Source organism: Nerophis ophidion, linkage group LG16, assembly GCF_033978795.1.
Source record: "Nerophis ophidion isolate RoL-2023_Sa linkage group LG16, RoL_Noph_v1.0, whole genome shotgun sequence".
NCBI classification, from domain to species: Eukaryota; Metazoa; Chordata; class Actinopteri; order Syngnathiformes; family Syngnathidae; genus Nerophis; species Nerophis ophidion.
Genome location: NC_084626.1, coordinates 43,603,467 through 43,630,155, shown reverse-complemented (window position 1 = coordinate 43,630,155; position 26,689 = coordinate 43,603,467). Strand labels below are relative to the sequence as shown.

Below are 26,689 nucleotides of genomic sequence, written 5' to 3'. Positions count from 1 at the left end.
CATCGATCACTTCTTTATAGAAGTCTTCCTTATCTTTCTTCCGTTTTTAAAGTCTCTCTGTCTCGATGGAGATCTTCCTTTATTACCTCCTGCTTCGATTGAGAGTCCAGTTTAGAAAACTGTTTATTTTTAGATATGTAATCCTCCATGTTAAAAGTTAAAATAAATTGGGCAATAGACTACAGACTGTGGTGAAGTAGGCCGGCTTCGTCGCTTGAAGAAGCCTATCATTTTTGGTTGTGTTTTGTGGCATTATACGATGTATATCCTGATATTTTTTTCCGTAAAGTAAAAACAAAACACAAAACGGTCCTAGTCACCTGAGATACTATGGGTGTCAATATTTAGACTCAGTAAATATTGACTTTCTAAGACAAAATAACAACTGAGTCAAATTGGGGCGGTTTAGCTCGGTTGGTAGGGCGGCCGTGCCAGCAACGTGAGGGTTGCAGGTTCGATTCCCTCTTCTACCATCCTAGTCACTGCCGTTGTGTCCTTGGGCAAGACACTTTACCCACCTGCTCCCAGTGCCACCCACACTGGTTTGAATATAACTTAGATATTGGGTTTCACTATGTAAAGCGCTTTGAGTCACTAGAGAAAAAGCGCTATATAAATATAATTCACTTCACTAATGACTTACTGTAAATAAGCGTTTGCAATAAGCATTTGAAAAAGAGTTAAAATTGGGGCCACATGCTGACATACGCTCAACTCATCATGCTTAATTTACAGGACAAAAAAAAATAAAAAATAAAAATATTCATTTATTTAAGACTTTAGTTTAGGCGGTGGCTATTTGTTGTTAAGGCGGCCGCCTTAACAACAAAACGCTGCGGGAAACCCTGGTTTAAGCATGACATACTTTTTTTTTTTTTTTAATTTTACCAGCACCCTGCCTTCCGCTGCGGTCTGCATATCGATATCACGACAAACCATCCTCGTCCTACCCGACACATTCCGACTTTTACGAAGCAATGCTGCCACCTACTGACATGGAGTATTTACCCAGTAGTTACCCTGCCGAATTCTACACGGCACAGACGCCAAGCAACGGTACTTTATTGGCAGATTCTAATTATTGATTTGCAAAAACAAAATATGGGAGGATAAATTAGGTGAAGTTGCATAATTACTCACAACAGAAAAGTTGAAAAACGCTGCACTGGGCCACTTGTTTGTCTAAATAAACGCCAGACCTGAGTTTAGAGTCCTAAAGACACGATCCCCCTGTACTGAATGAAGAACTGATTAGAGTGTGTCACCAAGTCCAAAGACCAGAATGACCATCTGGTGATGCGATCGTTACGCCTCTACGTCATGTTCCACTTTTCACCCGGTCGACACCCCCGGGAATGTAAACAGGAGACGGGTGTTTATTGTGCGGCTCGACAGCGGCCAGCGACGAGTAACATGTGAGGGATGAAACCCGATCAGGTCTTAAATAGCGAACACATGGCGCTTTAACAACTTGGTCAACAAAGCAAATTGTTCAATTTAGGGACATCACCATCCATGCTCTGTAATATCATCAAAAGGAAATCACTGCACGTAAGTTACCTTGGATCCCTCAGGCGATACTGCATCAAAAAGCGACATCAGTGTGTAAAAGATATCACCACATGGGCTCAGGAACACTTCAGGAATACACTGTCGCTAAATACAGTCGGTCGCTACATCTGTAAATGCGAGTTGAAACTCTAACTCTACCATGTAAAACCACAGCCATTTATCAACAACACCCGGAAAGGCTTCGCTGGGCCCGAGCTCATCTAAAATGGACTGATGCAAAGTGGTCTGACGAGTCCACATTTTTGGAAACTGTGGACCGAAGAGGAAAAGAACCATCCGGATTGTTCTTTAGCGTCGCCCTAGTGGCTTTCTGGAGCTGTTTCAAAAATAGATGAAAAATGGAAAAAGATGAAAGGAAAAAACATGTTTTTTGTTTTAATTTGGTTTCTGTAGGAGGACAAACATGATATAAACCTCCCTAATTGCTATAAAGCACACTGTTTATATTAAACATGCTTCATTAATTCGAGTATTTGGCGAGCGCCGTTTTGTCCTACTCATTTTGGCGGTCCTTGAACTCACCCTAGTTTGTTTACATGTATAACTTTCTCCGACTTCCTAAGACGTGTTTTATGCCACTTCTTTTTGTGTCTCATTTTTGTCCACCAAACTTTTAACGTGGTGCATGAATGCACAAAGGTGAGTTTTGTTGATGTTATTGTCTTTGTTTTATTGCTTTCCTCCTTTCGGAGGGATTTTCGGTCGTTTCTTTTTTTTGGAACCTTTTTTCGCCGACTGGATTTGTTAATGTAGATGTTGTATTACCCTGACTTTGGAGGTGAAAGGAAGCTGTCAAAATAAAAGCATGAAGAAATATTTCCCTACTCTGCATTTAAGTCCTATCCTTTTGACCAAACTTCACAGCAAATAGAAAAGAGGCATTCCTTTTTTTTAATAACATTTTTATTTAATATACTATATATTAAATTAATATATTTAGGGTCCACAAAGACAATATTGAAACTGGTGCGTTTTATTCTTTCTTTATTATTATTATTCCGCACCTATGCACTGTAATTTGACCCCCTTAACATGCTTCAAAACTCACCAAATTTTACACACACGTCGGTAGGGAGCGGCAGCCCAACTTACTAGGCAACCAAACCCCAAAAATCAAAATTGCGCGTTAGCGCCCCCCAGGAAAAAAAAAACAACAGACTGCTTGTAACTTCCGTTAGCAATGTCGTAGAGACATGAAACAAAAACCTCTATGTATGTCATTCTTGTCTCTTTGAGCTGTAATTTGACCCCTTTAAAATGCTTCAAAGTGCAAGTTAAAGCTCTACTATACAAAGCGAAAGCCATTTATCAACAACATCCAGAAACGCCGATCTGTAATTTGACCCCCTTACCATGCTTTAAAACTCACCAAATTTTACACACACATCAGGACTGGCGAAAATTGCCATCTAATAAAAAACCAAACCCTAAAAATCTAAATTGCGCTCTAGCGCCCCCCCAGGAAAAAACAACAACAGACTGCTTGTAACTTCCGTTAGCAATGTCGTAGGGACATGAAACAAAAACCTCTATGTAGGGCTGACTTAGACCTAGATTTCATAATTTTACTTTCTAGGGAAAAAGTCAACCAAAATTTTGCAAAAACCAATTCAAAGCTAAATTTTCGCAAAAAAATGCAATTTTGGCCTCTTTGAGTTGTAATTTCACCCCCTTAAAATGCTTCAAAACTCAGCAAACTTGGCACACACATCAGGACTGGCGAAAATTGCGATATACTGAAAAAAACAAATCCCAATACTCAAAATTTCGTTATCTCCTATGAGCGCGTTTGTCGTTTCGGCTTCAAACTCGCACAGGAGAGAGATTGAACCCTTCTGATTAAAAGTATAGAACAGAGTTCTGATAACCTCTCCGGTTTTGATTTTACGCGCCTTCAAAGAACCCCTGCGCAAAGTTACCTAAAGAATGTCATTTTTGCCTCTTTGAGCTGTAATTTGACCCCTTTAAAATGCTTCAAAGTGCAAGTTAAAGCTCTACTATACAAAGCGAAAGCCATTTATCAACAACATCCAGAAACGCCGATCTGTAATTTGACCCCCTTACCATGCTTTAAAACTCACCAAATTTTACACACACATCAGGACTGGCGAAAATTGCCATCTAGTAAAAAACCAAACCCTAAAAATCTAAATTGCGCTCTAGCGTCCCCCAGGAAAAAAAAAACAACAGACTGCTTGTAACCTCTGTGAGCAATGTCGTAGAGACATGAAAAAAAACCTCTATGTAGGGTTGACTTAGACCTAGATTTCATAATTTTACTTTCTAGGGCAAAAGTCAACCAAAATTTTGCAAAAAACAATTCAAAGCTAAATTTTAGCAAAAAAATGCAATTTTTGCCTCTGAGCTGTAATTTCACCCCCTTAAAGTGCTTCAAAACTCAGCAAACGTGGCACACACATCAGGACTGGCGAAAATTGCGATATACTGAAAAAAACAAATCGGAATACTCAAAATTTCGTTATCTCCTATGAGCGCGTTTGTCATTTCGGCTTCAAACTCGCACAGGAGAGAGATTGAACCCTTCTGATTAAAAGTATAGAACAGAGTTTTGATTACCTCTCCGGTTTTGACTTTACGCGCCTTCAAAGAACCCCTGCGCAAAGTTACCTAAAAAATGTCATTTTTGCCTCTTTGAGCTGTAATTTGACCCCTTTAAAATGCTTCAAAGTGCAAGTTAAAGCTCTACAATACAAAGCCAAAGCCATTTATCAACAACATCCAGAAACGCCGATCTGTAATTTGACCCCCTTACCATGCTTTAAAACTCACCAAATTTTACACACACATCAGGACTGGCGAAAATTGCCATCTAGTAAAAAACCAAACCCTAAAAATCTAAATTGCGCTCTAGCGCCCCCCAGGAAAAAAAACAGATAAAACTGCATGTAACTTCTGTTAGAATGTCGTAGAGACATGAAATAAAAACCTCTATGTTGGTCTGACTTAGACCAGGGCTTGAGTAGCGGCGGCAGCAGCCAAAGGCGGACCCGACCAACGCTGCTTGCAGCTTTAATTTTTTAGTTTGTTTTTTAAAAGTTGACTTTGCACTATTAAGTTATATAAGCGTGGCTTGTTCCGTATTCAGTGTTAAAGCGAATCAATGTAGCAAACTGATCAATAATTAACGTTGTATTTGTGCACTTTCTCTTGCTACTTCAAGGATTGAATGTTTGATTCATTCAATTATTGTTATTTTATTTATTTATCCCTGTGGAGAAAGTTTATTTTGATTTACCTCAAAAGGCCGCAAATTGAAAAGAGGCCTTCAATTTTTATTTGATATGCCATTGATATTTTCTTCCACTTTTCCGAGGTCAGGTCGCGGGGCAGCAGCCTAAGCAGGGAAGCCCAGACTTCCCTCTCCTTAACCACTCCGTCCCGAGGCGTTCCCAGGCCAGCCGGGAGACATAGTCTTCCCAAAGTGTCCTGGGTCTTCCCGTGGCTTCCCACCGGTCCCTACTGAGGCGTTCGGGCAAAACTTGTTTGGGTCCCTATTAAAAGGTTCATTTGTTTAACCTTAGCCCGCGGCTTTGATCAGTTTTAAATTGTGTCCCACTCTGTATTTGAGTTGGACATTTGTAGTTTTTTATGGTGTGGCTCCTCAAAGTCTCTAAGTGCCAGTGAGATCGACACAGACCCCTCAGGCCAGTCCACTAGTTCGAAGTCAATGTATTGTCCCAAAAGTAATGAAAATATACGATGAAAGTCACTTAGGGCAGCTAGAAAAAAATTGTAGCAACTTACGAGTGGTGGACGCTGCAGTTGTAGAAGACAAAATCCACACTGGCAAACTTCCTTCCGGTTTCTTTGGACTTAAGATAGAGCTTCACCACCCGCTTGTCACCTGGACAGAAGAAGAAGAAGTCAAGACGACACAGGATTTTGTCTTTTCGGACTTACAAATGTGGTTCATCAAATCAAAAGGTTCATGCATTGACCTGATGTTGTGACCGGGTGAATCTGAGTAATTTTTTAATGTATTTTGGAGCGTATTTCGGTAAAAATAGCGGTGAATCTGCCTTAAAGATACATTTTTAACAGTGTACATTTTTAAGAGATACATTTGGATACTTTTGGAGAGGGCGGTGTGTGGTTTCATTTGCAATCTGGAAAGCCTTCCCACACAAACATCTGGGAAGTAAGTCAGAAACGTGACTGTTTTGGCAATATTTACACCAAAGCTTGTCCAGTATCTAAACATTTTTTTGATAAAGAAAATACGGAGGAACACCACCAGCAGAAAAGGTCAAAAAATGAAACTCCACCAGGTTGCCTTGCCTTATTTTGAGTCTGTTGTTGTTTTCCTGCTTTAGTTCCTGTCTTGCGCTCTTATTTTGAAGACGTTTCCTTCCTGTTCTGTTTTTTCCTGTAGCAGTTCCACGCCTTCATTTGAGTGCTATTGCCTGACCTGCTTTGTGTTAGCAAGCAAGACTACGTAAGTTGTTGCTAATCTTCTTTGTGGAACATTGTACTTTGTGGACGCCATCTCTGCGCCACACGCTGTAAGTGTTTGCTGTCGTCCAGCATTCTGTTTTTGTTTACCTTGTAGCAAGTTCAGTTTTGCTTTTGTTTTGCATAGTCCTCTCTAAGCTTCAGGGCCTTTTCCTTTTGTTGATTTTTTTGGTTTAATCATCGCATACCGTTTTACCTGCACACTGCTGTGCTCTGCATGTTGGGATCACAACAAACCATCCTTGACGCTTTCCAGACTTCTACAAAGCAAAGAACTACCTGCTGCCACCTACTGACATGGAGTATTACATGGTTCTCCTGCCGAGTTCCTTCTCCCCCCCCGACCCAAAAAGGGACAAGTGGTAGAAAATGAATGGATGGTTTTGCAAAAAAATATTTTTTGGGGTCCAATTAGGGGAAGTTGCAAAGTTTCCCACGGCACACCAGTCAATATCTCATGGCACAGTGGTTAAAAATCACTGATCTAAACCACAAGGATGTGTTTTAAATGTTTTAAAACAAAATTATATATATATATATATATATATATATATATTATATATATATATATATATATATATACATGTTTACATACATGTATATTATGCATATGTATATATATACACACAAATATATATACATATATATATTTACAAATATATATATATGTACATATATATATATGCATACATATACATACATGTATACACACATATATATATTATACATATGTATATATATATATATATATGTATATATATATATATATATATATATATATATATATATATATATACATACACACATATATATACATATATATATATACAAATATATATGTATATATATGTGTATATATATGTATGTATATATATATATATATATATATATATATATATATATATATACATACATACATATACATACATATATATATATATATACATACATAGATATATATATATATATATATATACATACATGTTTACATACATATATATATATATAATACATATGTATATATATATATATATATTTATATATATATATATACATACATATATATATATATATTATACATATGTATACATATATATATACATATATTATACATATATATATATATATATACACACACATATATATATATATACAAATATATATATATATACAAATATATATATTTACAAATATATATGTATATGTGTATATATATGTGTGTATATACATATACATATATATATATATATATATATATATATATATAGACAGTATATATTAATCAAATTATATATAATTAATATAATTGGACATTAAGAGTATGTGAAAGTCGTACTCCTACTTTGTTTACTTCCATGACGACCTTGTTAAAGTTTTGTAATCAATCAGAAATATCAAGAAGCTAAAATGTGCCAAACAGATTAGTGTGGAGAGTGTTTTACATGTTTCCCATCATGCACTCTAATGGACTTAAATGGGTGTCATTTTGAATTCTATGTTGTGCTTGGACATTTTATTTGTTTATAATTTCCACAAATTTGTGTGAGCAGGCTGGATTTGTGTGACCATGTCTGTCAAATTGTGCGTTAGTTTTTTTGCGCCATGAGCGGGAAAGGTTGTTTATTATTAAATGATGCATTGTGTACACTTCAAAGTGCAATTAATGGTCATTGACTTAAAGTTGCAGCAATTATAGTGTCAGATATTTAAAATGAAGATGGGACAGATTCCTTATTAAATATTGTGACGTCTCAAAGTGAACAAATAGTTTGGTGAAATATACCACAGTTAATTCCATCCACACCACCTTGCACGACTTCATGGCTTTGCCGAGCATACCTTTATTCCGTGTGATGGGGATGACGTCACGGGCAGAGGGAGACAGGCAGTAAATGTACCCGCCTTGGATTATTCCCTCCGTCTCCACGTAGTCCTCGAAGGAGCAGTTGACCCCCGCTGCCAAGTCAGGAACATTAGCAGCCTGCAGGACCAGCTAGGAGAGAGAGAGGCAATCAGCACAAGATCAATGGAAGGACACGTGTACATGGATGGTTAGAAGATATGACATAATGGGTGCTGGCGGAGGTACACGACCACATGCAACCAGAAATAGGGAACGTGTGCAGATATTATAATTATCGTGCCCAAACGCAAAAGGGTGTTTATGTGGTCAGCCCGTCTGGGCCGCAGCCTGGGGGTTTAATTCTGTTCTCTCGTCTCGCCCTGAGTCTGCATGTTTACTGTTGTTTTGTTACTCTGCTTTTCTCTCAGTCCACAAATGCAAGTTAAGTCGACTGAGTCTGTAGTTGTCGCCCATTGAGTTAGAATATGTAACAAACTGGACCAAGCTATATTTCTAACAAAGACAAATCATTATTTCTTCTGGATTTTCCAGAACAAAAATTTTAAAAGAAATTCAAAAGACTTTGAAATAAGATTTAAATTTGATTTTACAGATTTTGTAGATTTGCCAGAATATTTTTTGGGGAATTTTAATCATAATAAGTTTGAAGAAATATTTCACTAATATTCTTCGTCGAAAAAAACAGAAGCTATAATGAAGAATTCAATTAAAATGTATTTATTATTCTTTACAATAAGAAAAAAATATATACTTGAACATTGATTTAAATTGTCAGGAAAGAAGAGAAAGGAATTTATAAGGTAAAAAGTTATAGGTGTTTAAAAATCCAAAAATCATTTTTAAGGTTGTATTTTTTCTCTAGAATTCTCTTTCTGAAAGTTATAAGAAGCAAAGTAAAAAAAAATAAATGAATTTATTTAAACAAGTCTTTAAAATATTTTCTTGGATTTTCAAATTCTATTTGAGTTTTGTCTCTCTTAGAATTAAAAATGTTGAGCAAAGCGAGACCAGCTTGCTAGTAAATAAATACAATTTAAAAAAAAATAGAGGCAGCTCACTGGTAAGTGCTGCTATTTGAGCTATTTTTAGAACAGCCCAGGGGGCGACTCATCTGGTCCTTACGGGCGACCTGGTGACCCCTGTTCTAGATCTTTTGATACGTTCCTAGCGATAAACTACTTTTTAAAACATAGTGCCACTGCTTGTTCAGTTACAAACTATTTAATGTTACAAGTGGACTGTGTCATCTTAAAGATACTTTGGACAGAGTTCATACAGATGGTGTGGTCAAGTTGGACAAAAGGCACATCAAGCCTACCTGTACTTCAGACATGGTGACAGAGATGTTTTTAGGCTGAACGGTGAGCTGCACACACTGCCGCTGGTCTGTGGCGAACCGCTGAGGTTCCCTCGCTCGTTCGCAACGGTCCTTTCGTGAGCATCTTGAGAAACAAAGCAAAGAGAGAGAGAGACCGGTGTTACATTTGCATTTAATGGCAATCATTTACAGCTGGGGTGTCCAAACTAGGGCCCGCCAGACCCCATGAACGCCAGACCTCATGAATTCATCCAAGCATCGCATTGTGGAGTGTGTTCACATGAACTTTAATGGATGCTGCGTACTAGCTGCCTTCTTGCGGACGATGTGAGTGAATCAGATCATTGTCCCTTAAAACAGTGGTCGCCAACCACCGAGCCGCGGACGCAGAATAATGTTTAATTCATTTTTATTTAAAAGAATATATATGTATTTTTTTTATTAAATCAACATAAAAAACACAATATACACTTACAGTTAGTGCACCAACCCAAAAAAAACTCCCCTTTTCATGACAAAAACGTCCCTTTTTCATGACAAAGGAAAAAAAAAAAAAAATATATATATATATATATATATATATATATATATATATATATATATATATATATATATATATATATAATTACCCCCCCCCCCCCCCCCCCCACAAGGGCACGGGACAAATTATTAAGCGTTGACCGGTTCGCGGATGCAAAAAGGTTGGGGACCACTGCCTTAAAAGTACCTTCATCCTATTTTTAAGGTTAATTTACTCTAAATTTCTACAGTAATTTCTCTTTTTCTTTTTTTAAATATGTTATAAAACTGTAAAATTTAAGACATTATCTGTAAATAAACAATCCGCCTGTTATTTTAAGTAATGTGCCAGTAATGACAAACTATGTGGCTGGGGAGAGGGAAGTCTGGGCTTCCCTGCTTAGGCTGCAGCCCCCGCGACCCGACCTTGGATAAGCGGAAGAGGATGGATGGATAACAAACTATGTATATTACTATTTTTTTTTACAGAAAAATAAATTAATCATACATAGCATTTTCTATTTTCTTAAATTACTTTCAAAGTCATGTTAAAACACAGTAATTTACTTTCATTAAATATGAAGCTTGTTATACAAAAGTCAATTTTTTAATATTTGTGTGTATTTTTTCATTCAAGTTGAATAATATATGTAGACTGTTATATAAAGGTTTCTGCTCATACTAAGAATTTTACAGTTTTTTTCTGTAATATGACATACGTCGGTGAATGCAAGGCATACTTGGTCAACAGCCATACATGTCACACTGAAAGTGGCCGTCCAAACAAGTTTAACACTGTTACAAATATGCGCCAGACTGTGAACAACCCGCACCAAACAAGAATGACAAACACATTTCGGGAGAACATCGGCACAATAACACAAAAAACACAACAGAACAGATACCCAGAATCCCATGCAGCCCTAACTCTTCCGGGCAATAATATACACCCCCGCCCACCCCCCTTCATGCGTCGGTTGAGGTGGGTGGGGCGATGTGTGTGTGTGTGGGGGGGCGTTTGGGAACAATAAAGTACTATCTATCCATCCTTCTAAATCAGGCGTAGGGAACCTATGGCTCGCGAGCCAGATGTGGCTCTTTTGATGACTGCATCTGGCTCTCGGATAAATCTGAGCTGACATTGCTTAAGACAATAAGTATTGAATAATTCCACTTGTAATCACAGTGTTAAAAATAACGTTCATAATATAAAACATGCTCATGCATTTGAATCCATCCATCCTTTTTTCTACCGCACTTGTGCAAAAAGTTGCATTAAGGGTAAGAAGTAATTTATTTATTATTGGTTAGTGTTGGGCTTGCCCTCCTGGGGGTTCTTCAGACCACCAAGCACCGACATGAGAGCCCGTTTTAGGGTTACAGTATTGTTTCATTTTTCAATAAGTCTCTCAGTTGCTTCCCGGCAAGTGTCTTGTTCTCTTTCGTTCTTGCTCGCGCTCTGGCTCCAGCCCCAAACCCCATCTTTCCTCCTGGCTGCTACTTATAAACAGAGCGACAGGTGATTAGATAACAAGGCCAAACTGGGGAATTTACGCACCTGTCGCTGATTTCGAGGCCGATCCTGGCAACACCCCGCTTCGCTGCAGGCCCGCAGGCCACGCCCCTCCACAGTTAGCTCCAGAATAACAATGTTATTACGAAGAATATGAGACTTATTATTGATCTTACTTAAAAATGCACGCGTTTAGTTGTGTTCAGTGTTAAAAAAATATTATATGGCTCTCACGGAAATATATTTTAAAATATTTTGCTTCTTGGCTCTCCTAACCAAAAAGGTTCCCGACCCCTGATCTAAGTACTGCATATTTTAGTTTTACTATAAAAACAAAGTTGTCTTTGTCAGAAAAAGGCATACAACCTCAAGTTGCTATAGAGATTTATTGTAAGCATTAAATAAATAAAAAATAATAATAGTATGACTTCTTTTTAACATTTTAGTGACTGAGACCCTCTATACTCCCCAGGAGCCCTAAGAAAAATAAAGAAAATCCATATATTTTGTTATGGTCTGAAAATGAAAAATATCAAAATGCCCCCCAATGCATGCTTAATTTTTTCCTCTGTGGAAAAAGGTGTGGACACCCCTGTTATAAGCGGTGCACCAAACACTTATGAGCGTGCACACGGCAACTGCAAGGTGTCAGCAGATCTATCGGCAACCGTTAAAGTTTCCCACCCCCCCAGCCGTAAAAAAACAACAACAAAAAAACCTACAATTTAATGGGAAAGGGGTCAGCAATTTCCTATTTTCTATCACACGGCAGCACTTTTATTATTAGCTATTCATAATGCATTAGGCTGCACCTCGGCACCAACAAGCACTGGTCCCGGTGGTGGTGGTCGGGGGTTGGGGGGGTTTGGGGGGCTGTGAAGGACTGACAATTAGCGGCAGGCTGGAAAACATGCTAACTGCCCCCCTCCCCATCCCTCCCCCCACCCAATACGCTCATTTACTTAGTGTACTCGCGGCGCTCATTTGGCGTGCACCAGCTCCCCTGACAACATGTGTGTGTTTGTGTGTGTGTGTGTGTGTGTGTGTGTGTGTGTGTGTGTGTGTGTGTGTGTATGTGTGTGTGTGTAAGTAGCAGGACTATTAATAAGATGTGGCTAAAGGCACCGGAGGCCTGAAATGAGGGCTTATAAATAGTTTGCCTATTAATATTTCCCTATTTTGTCTGCGGGCTCTTTGCCAGATTTGGCTGCACAATTAGGGGGTGGGGGGGTGGGGGTGTATGGGGGGAGGGGGGGGCTCAGTGGCGTCGTGAAGACGTGGCCCAATGGCAGCTTTTTTTGTTTTTGTTTTTTCACACCCGTCATGACGTTGGCGTTTTAACCATGGAGCGCTTGTGCTTGGCGACGAGTCTTGCAGGTTTAATTAACACGCCAGGAGATGCTACAACACCAAAGAGGTGCTATAACACATAATAGACGCTATGAAACCAAAAATATGCTATAACACCAAAGAGGTGCTATAGCACCAAATGGACGCTATAACACCAAAAAGACGCTATTACACCAAAGAGACGCTATTACACCAAAGAGATGCTATAACACCAAAAATATGCAACAACACCAAAGAGATGCCATAAGACCAAACAGACGGTATAACACCAAAGAGATGCTATAACACCATAGAAATGCTATTACACCAAAGAGCTGCTATAACACCAAAGAGGTGCTATAACACCAACGAGATGCTATAACACCAAAGAGATGCTATAACACCAAAAATATGCAACAACACCAAAGAGATGCCATAACACCAAAGAGACGCAATAACACCAAATAGACGCTATAACACCAAAGATATGCTATTACACCAAAGAGGTGCTATAACACTAAACAGACGGTATAACACCAAAGAGACGCTATTACACCAAAGAGATGCTATAACACCATAGAAATGCTATTACACCAAAGAGCTGCTATAACACCAAAGAGGTGCTATAACACCAACGAGATGCTATTACACCAAAGAAATGCTATTATACCAAAGAGACGCAATAACACCAAATAGACGCTATAACACCAAAGATATGCTATTACACCAAAGAGGTGCTATAACACCAAACAGACGCTATAACACCAAAGAGAAGCTATTACACCGAATAGATCAGGGGTCACCAACGCGGGCACCAGGTCGCCCGTAAGGACCAGATGAGTCGCCCGCTGGCCTGTTCTAAAAATAGCTCAAATAGCAGCACTTACCAGTGAGCTGCCTCTATTCTTAAAATTGTATTTATTTATTAGCAAGCTGGTCTCGCTTTGCTGGACATTTTTAATTCTAAGAGAGACAAAACTCAAATAGAATTTGAAAATCCAAGAAAATATTTTAAAGACTTGGTCTTCACTTGTTTAAATAAATTCATTTATTTTTTTACTTTGCTTCTTCTAACTTTCAGAAAGACAATTTTAGAGGAAAAATACAACCTTAAAAACTATTTTAGGATTTTTAAACACATATACCTTTTTACTTTTTAAATTCCTTCCTCTTCTTTCCTGACAATTTAAATCAATGTTCCAGTAAATGTATTGTTTTTATTGTAAAGAATAATAAATAAATTTTTATTTAATTATTCATTTTAGCTTCTGTTTTTTCGACAAAGAATATTTGTGAAATATGTCTTCAAACTCATTATGATTAACATGCAGAAAAATTATTCTGGCAAATTTAGAAAATCTAATTTAAATCTTCCTTCAAAGTCTTTTGAATTTCTTTTAAAATTTTTGTTCTGGAAAATCTAGAGGAAATAATGATTTGTCTTTGTTAGAAATATAGCTTGGTCCAATTTGTTATATATTCTAACAAAGTGCAGATTGGATTTTAACCTATTTAAAACATGTCATCAAAATTATAAAATTAATCTTAATCAGGAAAAATGACTAATGATGTTCCATAATTTTTTTTTCAAAAAGATTCGAAATAGCTAGTTTTTCTCTTCTTTTTTTCGGCTGAATTTTGAATTTTAAAGAGTCGAAATTGAAGATAAACTATGTTTCAACTATGTTGAATTTTCATTTTTTTTCCTGTTTTCTCCTCTTTTAAACCATTCAATTAATTTTTTTTTTCATCATTTATTCTCTACAAAAAACCTTCCGTAGAAGAAAAAAAAACGTACGACGGAATGACAGACAGAAATACCCTATTTTTTTATATTAATCTATTTCTATATATATTTATTGTGAGAAATCATTAAGATGATCAGTGTTTCCACTAAGATAAACATAATTAATTATTAATAACAACAGAGTTAAAGGTCAATTGAGCAAATTGGCTATTTCTGGCAATTTAATGAAGTGTGTATCAAACTGGGAGCCCTTCGCATTAATCAGTACCCAAGAAGTAGCTCTTAGTTTCAAAAAGGTTGGTGACCCCTGAAATAGATGCTATGACAGCAAAGTGATGTATTTAGTTGTGACGGCAAGGACGGGACATGTTCATAAAATGATGAGTGTGTGAGTAGTTCTTACACATTGTGGAGGACACACCAACCACAGTGAGGGTCCCGGGAGCCGAGACACTCCCCACACGTGCTGTACTGCTCACAGCTCTCCACTGGAACCATCACCACCTGCATGGACATATAGGACATTATATTACACCTGCATGGACATATAGGACATTATATTACACCTGCATGGACATATAGGACATTATATTACACCTGCATGGACATATAGGACATTATATTACACCTGCATGGACATATAGGACATTATATTACACCTTCATGCACATATAGGACATTATATTACACCTGCATGGACATATAGGACATTATATTACACCTGCATGGACATATAGGACATTATATTACACCTGCATGGACATATAGGACATTATATTACACCTGCATGGACATATAGGACATTATATTACACCTGCATGGACATATAGGACATTATATTACACCTGCATGGACATATAGGACATTATATTACACCTGCATGGACATATAGGACATTATATTACACCTGCATGGACATATAGGACATTATATTACACCTGCATGGACATATAGGACATTATATTACACCTGCATGGACATATAGGACATTATATTACACCTGCATGGACATATAGGACATTGTATTACACCTGCATGGACATATAGGACATTGTATTACACCTGCATGGACATATAGGACATTGTATCACACCGGCATGGACATATAGGACATTATATTACACCGGCATGGACATATAGGACATTATATTACACCTGCATGGACATATAGGACATGATATTACACCTGCATGGACATATAGGACATTATATTACACCTGCATGGACATAGAGGACATTATATTACACCTGCATGGACATAGAGGACATTATATTACACCTGCATGGACATATAGGACATTATATTACACCTGCATGGACATATAGGACATTATATTACACCTGCATGGAGGACATTATATTACACCTGCATGGACATGTAGGACATTATATTACACCTGCATGGACATATAGGACATTATATTACACCTGCATGGACATATAGGACATTACATTACACCTGCATGGAGGACATTATATTACACCTGCATGGACATATAGGACATTATATTACACCTGCATGGACATATAGGACATTATATTACACCTGCATGGACATATAGGACATTATATTACACCTGCATGGACATATAGGACATTATATTACACCTGCATGGACATATAGGACATTATATTACACCTGCATGGAGGACATTATATTACACCTGCATGGACATATAGGACATTATATTACACCTGCATGGACATATAGGACATTATATTACACCTGCATGGACATATAGGACATTACATTACACCTGCATGGAGGACATTATATTACACCTGCATGGACATATAGGACATTATATCACACCTGCATAGACATATAGGACATTATATTACACCTGCATGGACATGGAGGACATTATATTACACCTGCATGGACATATAGGACATTATATTACACCTGCATGGACATATAGGACATTATATTACACCTGCATGGACATATAGGACATTATATTACACCTGCATGGAGGACATTATATTACACCTGCATGGACATGGAGGACATTATTTTACACCTGCATGGAGGACATTATATTACACCTGCATGGACAAGGAGGACATTATATTACACCTGCATGGAGGACATTATATTACACCTGCATGGACATGGAGGACATTATTTTACACCTGCATGGAGGACATTATATTACACCTGCATGGACATGGAGGACATTATATTACACCTGCATGGAGGACATGATATCACACCTGCATGAGGACATGCTATCACACCTGCATGGAGGACATGATATCACACCTGCATGAGGACATGCTATCACACCTGCATGGAGGACATGATATCACACCTGCATGGAGGACATGATATTACACCTGCATGGACATATAGGATATTATATTACACCTCCATGGAGGACATTATATTACACCTGCATGGAGGACATTATATTACACCTGCATGGACATGGAGGACATTATTTTACACCTGCATGAGGACATTATATTACACCTGCATGGACATGGAGGACATTATATTACACCTGCATGGAGGACATGATATCACACCTGCATGAGGACATGCTATCACACCTGCATGGAGGACATGATATCACACCTGCATGAGGACATGCTATCACACCTGCATGGAGGACATGATATCACACCTGCATGGAGGACATGATATTACACCTGCATGGACATATAGGATATTATATTACACCTCCATGGAGGACATTATATTACACCTGCATGGAGGACATTATATTACACCTGCATGGAGGACATTATATTACACCTGCATGGACATGGAGGACATTATATTACACCTGCATGGAGGACATTATATTACACCTGCATGGACATATAGGACATTATATTACACCTGCATGGAGGACATTATATTACACCTGCATGGACATATAGGACATTATATTACACCTGCATGGAGGATATTATATTACACCTGCATGGACATGGAGGACATTATATTACACCTGCATGGAGGACATTATATTACACCTGCATGGACAAGGAGGACATTATATTACACCTGCATGGACATAAAGGACATTATATTACACCTGCATGGACATATAGGACATTATATTACACCTACATGGACATATAGGACATTATATTACACCTGCATGGACATAAAGGACATTATATTACACCTGCATGGACATATAGGACATTATATTACACCTGCATGGACATATAGGACATTATATTACACCTGCATGGACATATAGGACATTATATTACACCTGCATGGACATATAGGACATTATATTACACCTGCATGGACATAAAGGACATTATATTACACCTGCATGGACATATAGGACATTATATTACACCTGTATGGACATATAGGACATTATATTACACCTGCATGGACATATAGGACATTATATTACACCTGCATGGACATATAGGACATTATATTACACCTGCATGGACATATAGGACATTATATTACACCTGCATGGACATATAGGACATTATATTACACCTGCATGGACATAAAGGACATTATATTACACCTGCATGGACATATAGGACATTATATTACACCTGCATGGACATAAAGGACATTATATTACACCTGCATGGACATATAGGACATTATATTACACCTGCATGGACATATAGGACATTATATTACACCTGCATGGACATATAGGACATTATATTACACCTGCATGGACATATAGGACATTATATTACACCTGCATGGACAAGGAGGACATTATATTACACCTGCATGGACATATAGGACATTATATTACACCTGCATGGACATATAGGACATTATATTACACCTGCATGGACATATAGGACATTATATTACACCTGCATGGACATATAGGACATTATATTACACCTGCATGGAGGACATGATGTCCACACAGAGAAGATTCTATGAGCAGTCATGTGGATAATGATGACTAATTGCCATTAAATAAGCCAGATTGTCTGTGTGTGTGTGTGTGTGTGTGTGTGTGTGTGTGTGTGTGTGTGTGTGTGTGTGTGTGTGTGTGTGTGTGTGTGCGTGTGTGCGTGTGTTCCCCTGAGAGGAGTGTGTGTGCTGCCGGGGATCACGCTCCAGTGGGTGTGTGACAGCTTCCAGTTAAACACACAGGTGATGCCTCGCAATGCATGCTGGGACACATGACAGGTGGTCATAGCAACAGTGCTGAGATTGACAGCTGACCTCACACAACATTGGGAGACATGTGTGTGTGTGTAGTAGTTCTGTGTGTGCGCTTGTGTGTGCGTATGTGTGTGTGTGTGTGCGTGTGTGTGACTACATGTACTGTTTCTGGGTGTGTCTTTGTGTAGTGTGTGTCTGTGTATAGTGTGTGAATTGTGTGTAGTGTGTGTATGTGTGCTTGTGTATGTAGTATGTGTATGTGTATAGTCTGTGTTTGTGTGTATGTCTGTGTGTGATGTGTGTTGTGTGGTTATGTGTGGTGTGTGCATGTGTAGTGTGTATGTGTGTAGTGTGTGTGTTTGTGTGTGTGTCTGTGTGTAGTGTGTGCTTGTGTATGTGTGTAGCGGGTGCATGTGTAGCGTGTGTGTCCGTGTGTAGTGTTTCTGTGTATAGTGTGTGTCTGTGTGTAGTGTGTGTTTGTGTATGTAGTGTGTGTATGTGTGTAGTGTGTGTGTGTCTGTGTGCAGTGTATGTAGTGTGCGTGTCTGTATGTGTTTGTGTGTAGTGTGTGTGTCTGTCTGTAGTGGTAATGTGTAGTGTGTTTGTGTGTGCGTGTGTAGTGTGTGTGCAGTGTGTGCGTGTGTGTAGTGTGAATAGTGGGTGCATGTGTAGTGTGTGTGTCTGTGTGTAGTGTATGTGTCTGTCTGTAGTGGTAATGTGTAGTGTGTTTGTGTGAGCGCGTGTAGTGTGTGTGTGCGTGTCTGTGTGCAGTGTGTGCGTGTGTGTAGTGTGAATAGTGGATGCATGTGTAGTGTGTAGTGTTTTTGTATGTAGTGTGTGTGTATTGTGTGTAGTGTGTGTATGTAGTGTGTGCATGTGTGTAGTGTGTGTGTGTCTGTGTGTAGGGTACGTGTCTGTATGTGCCTGTGTGTAGTGGGTGTGTCTGTCTGTAGTGGTTGTGTGTAGTGTGTGTATTGTGTGTAGTGTGTGTTTGTGTGTAGTGTGTAAGTGTGTCTGTGTGTAGTGTGTATATTGGGTGCATGTGTAGTGTGTGTGTTTGTGTGTCGTGTTAATGTGTGTTTCTGTGTGTAGTGTTTCTGTGTGTAGTGTATGAGTGTGTGTAGTGTGTGTGTCTGTGTGTAGTGTTTCTGTGTGCATGTGTGTGTAGTGGTGCATGTGTAGTGTGTGTGTCTGTGTTTAGCATTTATGTATGTGTGTGTGTGTGTGTGTGTGTGTGTGTGTGTGTGTGTGTGTGTGTGTGTGTGTGTGTGTGTGTGCTGAAAGCAAGAAGCAAGAAGATATTCCTCATCAAAATAATGACAGCATTTCATTTAAAGTAACACATATTGTGATGAATTACTTTCATGTTCGTTACAACATGGTTCTTGATAGCTTGATGTAGCGCGGAACAAGCAGTATCGCATTAAAATGAACTCGAAATCAAATAAGAAGAGGCAACATCATGCAAACCAATGATTGCAGTGACACACTTGCCATCCAAACAATACCCCGTTTGTTGAAATGCAATCTCTTTATTAACCAGAGGTAACACAATCTGATTAATTACTTGCATGTTTGTTACAACACTGTTCCCGTTAGCTTGATGTATCTGGTCCAGACATGTTGCAGACCCCTGGTCCAGATGTGTTGCAGACCCCTGGTCCTGACATGTTGCAGACCCCTGGTCCTGGCATGTTGCAGACCCCTGGTCCAGACATGTTGCAGACCCCTGGTCCAGACATGTTGCAGACCCCTGGTCCTGACATGTTGCAGACCCCTGGTCCAGACATGTTGCAGACCCCTGGGCCCGACATGTTGCAGACCCCGGATCTAGACATGTTGCAGACCCCGGATCTAGACATGTTGCAGACCCCGGATCTAGACATGTTGCAGACCCCTGGTCCAGACATGTTGCAGACCCCTGGTCCAGTCATGTTGCAGACCACTGGTCTCGACATGTTGCCGCTCCCTGGTCCAGACATGTTGCAGACCCCTGGTCCAATCATGTTGTAGACCCCTGGTCCTGACATGTTGCAAACCCCTGGTCTCAACATGTTGCAGACCCCTGGTCCAGACATGTTGCAGACCCCTGGTCCAGTCATGTTGCAGACCCCTGTGTGAGACTCTCGACATGTTGCCACTCCCTGGTCCAGACATGTTGCAAACCCCTGGTCTCGACATGTTGCAGACCCCTGGTCCAGACATGTTGCAAACCCCTGGTCCAGACATGTTGCCGCTCCCTAGTCCAGACATGTTGCAGACCCCTGGTCCAGACATGTTGCAGACCCCTGGTCCAGACATGTTGCAGACCCCTGGTTCCGGACATGTTGCAGACCCCTGGTCCAGACATGTTGGCGCTCCCTAGTCCAGACATGTTGCAGACCCCTGGTCCAGACATGTTGCAGACCCCTGGTCCAGACATGTTGCCGCTCCCTAGTCCAGACATGTTGCAGACCCCTGGTCCTGACATGTTGCAGACCCCTGATCTAGACATGTTGCAGACCCCTGGTCCTGACATGTTGCAGACCCCTGGTCCAGACATGTTGCCGCTCCCTTGTCTAGTCATGTTGCAGACCCCTGGTCCAGACATGTTGCAAACCCCTGGTCTCGACATGTTGCCGCTCCCTGGTCCAGACATGTTGCAAACCCCTGGTCCAGTCATGTTGCAAACCCCTAGTCCAGACATGTTGCAAACCCCTGGTCCAGTCATGTTGCAAACCCCTAGTCCAGACATGTTGCAGACCCCTGGTCCAGGAATGTCTGCAGTAACATGCTCCTGGACTCCCTCTCGTCCTCTCTTCTGATCTCTCTATTAGTGAAAGCCAATTCCAAGCAGTGCCACATTACTCCTCTAAATAAGCTCATAAACCAAGGCGAGATGCTCCTCGGTCTTGCCATCTCTCTTATTTACAACGGCATCTCGCCCTGTAAGTCAAGTCTCCTTTTTCCCCCCCAAAGCTTCTAGTCTGGCCGTATTGACGTCTCCTTTTTTTTTAGCTCTAAACTTTCCACTCCAATCTGTTTTTTTACAGGCTGCCATCACTCGCATTTAAAAGTCCGGCTAACAGGCTTCTTGACGGTCACCCTAAAAGCCCCTAAGGACCTGTAAAGCTTTTCATTGGTTATTAAATGCACACACATAAAAAAGACCTGCCTTGTTCGGGCCTCTTGTTATACAGTAGAGCAGACAGTTTAAGGTAGAGGACATAGAAGACGGGAACTGTTTCTTTATCCATTAAGAAGACTTAAGCTTAAGCTGGACTTTTTCAAGGTACTCAAATCGCTTCGACACTATTTCCACATTCACCCATTCACACACTGATGGCGGGGGCTGCCAGGCAAGGCCCTAACCCCCACCCATCAGGAGCAACGGTGAAATGTCTTACTCAAGGACCCAAACGGACGTGACTAGGTTGGTAGAAGGTGGGGGTCGAACCAGGGACCCTCAGCTTGCTGGCACCGCCATGCTCCCAACTGTGCCATGCCATTAAGTGTTGGCTACTTCTTAACCAGTTTTCTTTGAAGTAACATAAACATTGATCAGAGTTTTATCTATTTAATGGAAGGATGTAGTTCATCATTGAACCGACATGTTATTAAAAAGTATTAATTATGAATCGAGAATCAAATCATGTAGAAATATTGACAGCCCTAAAAGACACCAAAATATATAGAAACTGAAATACTCATGGAGAGCAGGTCAACTCTCGGTTAGCTATGTTTATTATTATTTCAAACCGGAGGTGGATTCAGAGCTTTGTCTTCCGGCTCAGCTCCTTCTTCACCACAACGGATCGATACAGCGTCCGCATTACTAAAGACGCCAGACCGATCAGCCTGGCGACATCACGATCCACTCTTCCCTCACTCGTGAACAAGACTCTGAGGTACTTAAACTCCTCCATTTGGGGCAAGATCTCTTCCCTAACCCCGGAGATGGCACTCCACCCTTTTCCTGGGTGAGAACCATGGACTCGGAATTGGAGTCGCTTCACACTTAGGAGAGGCCTGCCACCCGGCGGAGGAAACTAATTTCGGTTGCTTGCACCCGTGATCTTGTCCTTTCGGTCATGACCCAAGGCTCATGACCATAGGTGAGGATGGTAACGAAGATAGACGGGTCGGTAAATTGAGAGCTTTGCCTTCCGGCTCAGCTCTTTCTTCACCCCAACGTAACGACACAGCATCCGCAATACTGAAGACGCCGCACCAATCCACTCTTCCCTCACTTGTGAACAAGACTCCGAGGTACTTGAACTCCTTCACTTGGTGCAAGATCTCTCCCCTAACCCGTAGGTGGCACTCCACTCTTGTCCGGGTGAGAACCATGGACTCGGAATTGGAGTCGCTTCACACTTGGCTACGAATTATTCCAGGGAAAGCTAAGGATCTTGGCCAGATGAAACCATCAGGACCACATAATATGGAAAAAGCAGAGACCTTAATCCTGCAGCCACCAGACCAGATACCCTCAACACCCTGACTGCCTAGAAATGTTGTCCATAACAGTTATGAACAGAATTAGTGACAAAGGGCAGCTTTGTGGGGGGCTCCAACCCTCACTGGAAACGAATCCGACTTACTGCCGGCAATGCGGACCAAGCTCTGACACTGATCATACAGGGAGCGGACCGCCACAATCAGACAGTCCGTTACCCCATACTCTCTGAGCACTCCCCACAGGACTGCCTTCTCCAAGTCCACAAAGCACATGTAGACTGGTTGGTCAAACTCCCATGCACCCTCAAGGACCCTGCCGAGAGTATAGAGCTGGTCCACAGTTCCACGACCAGGACGAAAACCACACTGTTCCTCCTGAATCCGAGGTTTGACTATCCGGCGTAGCCTCCTCTCCAGTACACTTGAATAGACCTTACCGGGAAGGCTGAGGAGTTGCCAAATGTAGTCGACTAATGTATTAGTGTAGATGACTAAAGTGTGACCACAACTAGAAAATACAATTTTGTACAAAAACTATGAGACAAATGAAAAGGCTTGTCAAAATGAAGAGGGGTGACCACTAGTTGTACTGAGGACCAGGCCGGTTGGTTGACAATCAGTCAGGAGCACATCCTTCCAACCTCATCACCATCAAGCCACAGGAGACTCCATTCTAGGAGGAGGAGGGCAAGATGGAGGCATTAACCTTCCTATCCGTCTTACATCTGTCCCTCGCAGCAGGTCTTCCTCAGTCTAGTAAAAACAGCCGGAGATGCGAGAAAGACGGAGCTATCTGGTGACGGGTAGACTTCCATTACAAGTGATAACATCAAGCACGAGACAAGGACTCCGTTACACACAACAATACACACCTTTCTGGGAAGTGGACACAATGGAAGAGTCTGGGAGACAAGACTCAATTGATCAATTGTTGTAGAAGACGGCTTCGTGTTCTACTTATCTCCGTAGACGTGGTCCTCATCCCAGGCGGACAAAATCAGTTTGGATCAGCACCAACTTCTTACGCCTCAGATCCCTTTGTTATTCATTGCGAGAATAGGATACACCCTTGTCCTTCATGTGTGTATCACTGGTATAGCACTGTTCTACCTTCAAGGTACTCTAAGCGCTTTGAAACTAATTCCACACTCAGGCCCCGTTTAGACTAAGCTGGAGAAGGTTACCCCGGGGCAAATCATTTTAACAAGATCTTATCCACTGTTACTTGTTAACCACGAAGGTTTATCAGTTTGACGACTGGAGTCAATTCATCTTAAAGCTACTTCAAACTGACTGATTAGCTGAATCCACTTCCCCAGCTGTCAAGTCCTGATTGACGCACCCAGCTGACTTGTTATGTGCTTTGATGTCAGCATGTGCTAACCAGGTTGGCAACGGACCAGTAACGTGGATATAAACAGAACGACGGCCAGAACACACACAGACTTAGTACGAACTGATGTGCGATGAAACCAAAGGTAAAACATTATATAATGCAAACTGTGGTTGGTTATTCTAGAGCAGTGTTTTTCAACCACTAATGTGCCGTGAGATATAATCTAGTGTGCCGTGGGAGATGATCTAATTTCACCTATTTAAGGTAAAAAATGTTTCTCGCAAACCGGTAATTGTAGTCTGCAAATGATGTGTTGTCGTTGAGTGTCGGTGTTTTCTAGAATAACCGTGTAATACTCTCCCATATCAGTAGGTGGCAGCTGGTAGCTAATTGCTTTATAGTCCCCCCCTCCCTTGTGGAGGGGGTCCGGTCCGATGACCATGGATGAAGTACTGGCTGTCCAGAGTGGGACCCAGGATGGACCGGTTTGGGATATCTCTACGCTGCTTGATCCGACTCCGCTTGGGATGGTTTCCTGAGGACGGGAATCGCTGCTGTCTTGGATCTGCTTTGAACTGAACTCTCGCGGTTTTGTTGGAGCCACTATGGATTGAACTCTCACATGATCATGTTAGACCCGCTCGACATCCATTGCTTTCGGTCCCCCTAGAGGGGGGGAGGGGGGTTGCCCACATATGAGGTCCTCTCTAAGGTTCTCAGAGTCATCATTGTCACTGGCATCCCACATAGGGGAGGGGGGTTGCCCACATATGAGGTCCTCCCCAAAGTTCTCATAGTCATCATTGTCACTGGCATCCCACTGGGTGTGAGTTCTCCTTGCCCTTATGTGGGTTCTTCCGAGGACGTCGTAGTCGTAGTGGTTTGTGCAGTCCTTTGAGACATTTGTGATTTAGGGCTATATAAATAAACATTGATTGGTTGATTGATTGAGATATTGAAAACAGCAGGAGGCAGGGTGCAGGTAAAAAAAGGTATTTAATGCTTGGACAAAAAAATAAACGAAAGGTGAGTGCCCCTAAGAAAGGGCATTGAAGCTTAGGGAAGGCTATGGGGAACAAAACTAAAACTGAACTATAAATTAAACAAAACCAGAATACTGGACGACAGCAAAGACTACTGCGGAGCAAAGATGGCGTCCACAAAGTACATCTGTACATGACAATCAACAATATCCCCACAAAGAAGGATAATCCATCCATTTTCTACCGGGGTCATGGGGGGGGGGGCGCTGGAGCCTATCTCAGCTACAATCGGGCGGAAGACGGTGTACACCCTGTAGAATTTTTTACCATTGTACTGTAATCGGAAGTTAATTACTTTGTTAAATTAAATAAATAACCAAGAAAATAAATTTGACTAATTTCTGTGAGCAAAAATGTTACTTAAATAAATATTGAAAATAGTAACCTCTTAAGGCCCAAAATGTTTGTTTACATGCTTTGTTTATTTATCTTCGCTATTTGGGTTTATTGGACGCTAATTCGAATAAATACTAAGAATCATTTTATGATATGATGTACTTAGTCCAAAGGTACACAAACGTGTACTTAAGGACGGGGCGGCATAGCTCGGTTGAGGTTTGATTCCCGCTTCCGCCATCCTAGTCACTGCCGTTGTGTCCTTGTGCAAGACACTTTACCCACCTGCTCCCAGTGCCACCCACACTGGTTTAAATGTAACTTAGATATTGGGTTTCACTATGTAAAGCGCTTTGAGTCACTAGAGAAAAGGGCTGTATAAATATAATTCACTAATTCACTTCACGTGTATTTCATGTTTAGTGACATGCTTATTCTTAATTTTGCACTTTTTTTTCCTAAATTCCATTGTATGTTCTTCTCTTCTGACACCACCAGATGGCAGAATAAGTGTCCACTAAAGTGGCCATAGGACCCCAATTCAGTAGTGTACACAATTTTGGAAATAAAAGCTAAAATGTGCTGTCCACGCATGTGGCCATTAAGCCTTTTTAAAGTGTGTTTTCCTCCCAGGTGAAAAAAACAAGTTCGGACGTTGACTTTTTGTTTATCGCCATCATGTGATCCCGATATTGTCACTCGTTTCTCTGTGTTGATGGGCTTATATTGCCCATCAGACTTCAAGCTGACATTTTCCCACTATGGGAAATTTTGCTTCATAATCTTTTTTTTTCCCTCCACATGGAGAGGAGCCAGATGAGGTGGATCGGGCATCTGGTCAGGATGCCACCTGAACGCCTCCCCAAGGGAGGTGTTTTGGGCACATCCGACCGGTAGGAGGCCACAGGGAAGACCCAGGGCACATTAGGAAGACTATGTCTCCCGGCTGGCTGGGATCCCCTGAGAGGAGCTGGACGAAGTGGCTGGGGAGAGGGAAGTCTGGGCTTCCCTGCTTAGGCTGCTGCCCCCGCGACCCGACCTCGGATAAGCGGAAAAAGATGGATGGATGGATGGAT

The 26,689-nt window shown here is 40.7% G+C and overlaps 1 protein-coding gene across 4 annotated transcripts in view; it reads right to left on the bottom strand.

The window, feature by feature from the left end:
- LOC133535433 (plexin-A1-like) overlaps window positions 1-26,689 on the bottom strand; it is a 508,851-nt gene that overhangs the window by 217,897 nt on the left and 264,265 nt on the right. For all 4 annotated transcript variants that reach the window (XM_061875266.1, XM_061875268.1, XM_061875267.1 and 1 more), the window contains exons 5-8: window positions 14,739-14,839; window positions 9,228-9,351; window positions 7,885-8,038; window positions 5,338-5,437 (exon numbers count right to left, since the gene is read on the bottom strand). In XM_061875266.1, coding sequence (XP_061731250.1) covers window positions 5,338-5,437; window positions 7,885-8,038; window positions 9,228-9,351; window positions 14,739-14,839 — 479 coding nt within the window. The remainder of the gene's footprint in view (window positions 1-5,337; window positions 5,438-7,884; window positions 8,039-9,227; window positions 9,352-14,738; window positions 14,840-26,689) is intronic.